We start from the raw sequence: 838 nt of genomic DNA on the forward strand, positions 1-838 counted from the left end.
ATTTTATTTTATTTTTTTTATTTTTAAAACTGAAATGAATTTTAATACAGAAAATGAAGACAGCGTTTTGCAAATTTATCACTCACAGGGGTATCTCTATTTGAGGACATCAGCGTGTTACACTTTGAGAGATGAAATGTTACAGCTTGTACACCAAAATCAAAAAATGAAATTAAATTTAAAAATGAAATGGTTACCAAGGTAATGGCAGGTCAGGGGATCAAAGGTGAAGGGTCACACATTATTAAAAAGAAATCCAAAAGGACGGCTGCATCATGAGCCCTCACTAGTGTTCCAATGGTGCCTCTCTTTGGGAAAACTTGAACATTTCGGCAGACATTCAAGCAGCTTTTTCAGTAAAAAGATTTTTACATGACTACTATTGCTGTTCCCATGGTCACTTTCTATAGGTGGCACGGTGCTGAGGACACAGTAGGTACTAGTTCCGCAGAATACACTTTGGGAAACGCTCTTCCGGCTTGTTTCCGGCAGCCGTTTCCCCTCCACCCGCCACATCCTCCTCCTCCTCGCGACCGGGACCCTGAGCGCGCGGGTACCGCCGCAGCTGCCAGCCCACCGACCCTGCTGCCGCCGCGCACCCACTCAGTTATTATTTTAAAAGGAGTCTTTTCTAATGGAGAAGTTGGAAAAGTATAAATAGTTACAGTCAGCATGATACCAAAACCAAGCAGGACCCTAGGGGGCCCTCCCAGATACAAAAGCCTTTCTGGGCCCCCCTTTCTCATTTGCAGAAAAAGGCTTTGGTTTCCTAGACCTTACTCGAGTTCCAAAGAGCAGAATCAACCAGTACTAATTAGGGAAGTGAAGGCATGGAGAA

The 838-nt window shown here is 44.0% G+C and overlaps 1 protein-coding gene across 1 annotated transcript; it reads right to left on the bottom strand.

Annotated features, from left to right (window-relative positions):
• Positions 1-273: 273 nt before the first annotated feature.
• On the bottom strand, positions 274-546 carry LOC118891304 (calmodulin-binding transcription activator 1-like). The gene has a single exon (XM_036845104.1). It carries the CDS (start codon positions 514-516, stop codon positions 274-276), a length of 243 nt encoding a protein of 80 aa, XP_036700999.1. The 5' UTR covers positions 517-546.
• Between the last annotated feature and the right edge of the window lie 292 nt (positions 547-838).

The sequence above is a fragment of the Balaenoptera musculus genome, chromosome 2 (genome assembly GCF_009873245.2).
Source record: "Balaenoptera musculus isolate JJ_BM4_2016_0621 chromosome 2, mBalMus1.pri.v3, whole genome shotgun sequence".
In the NCBI taxonomy this organism is placed as follows: domain Eukaryota; kingdom Metazoa; phylum Chordata; class Mammalia; order Artiodactyla; family Balaenopteridae; genus Balaenoptera; species Balaenoptera musculus.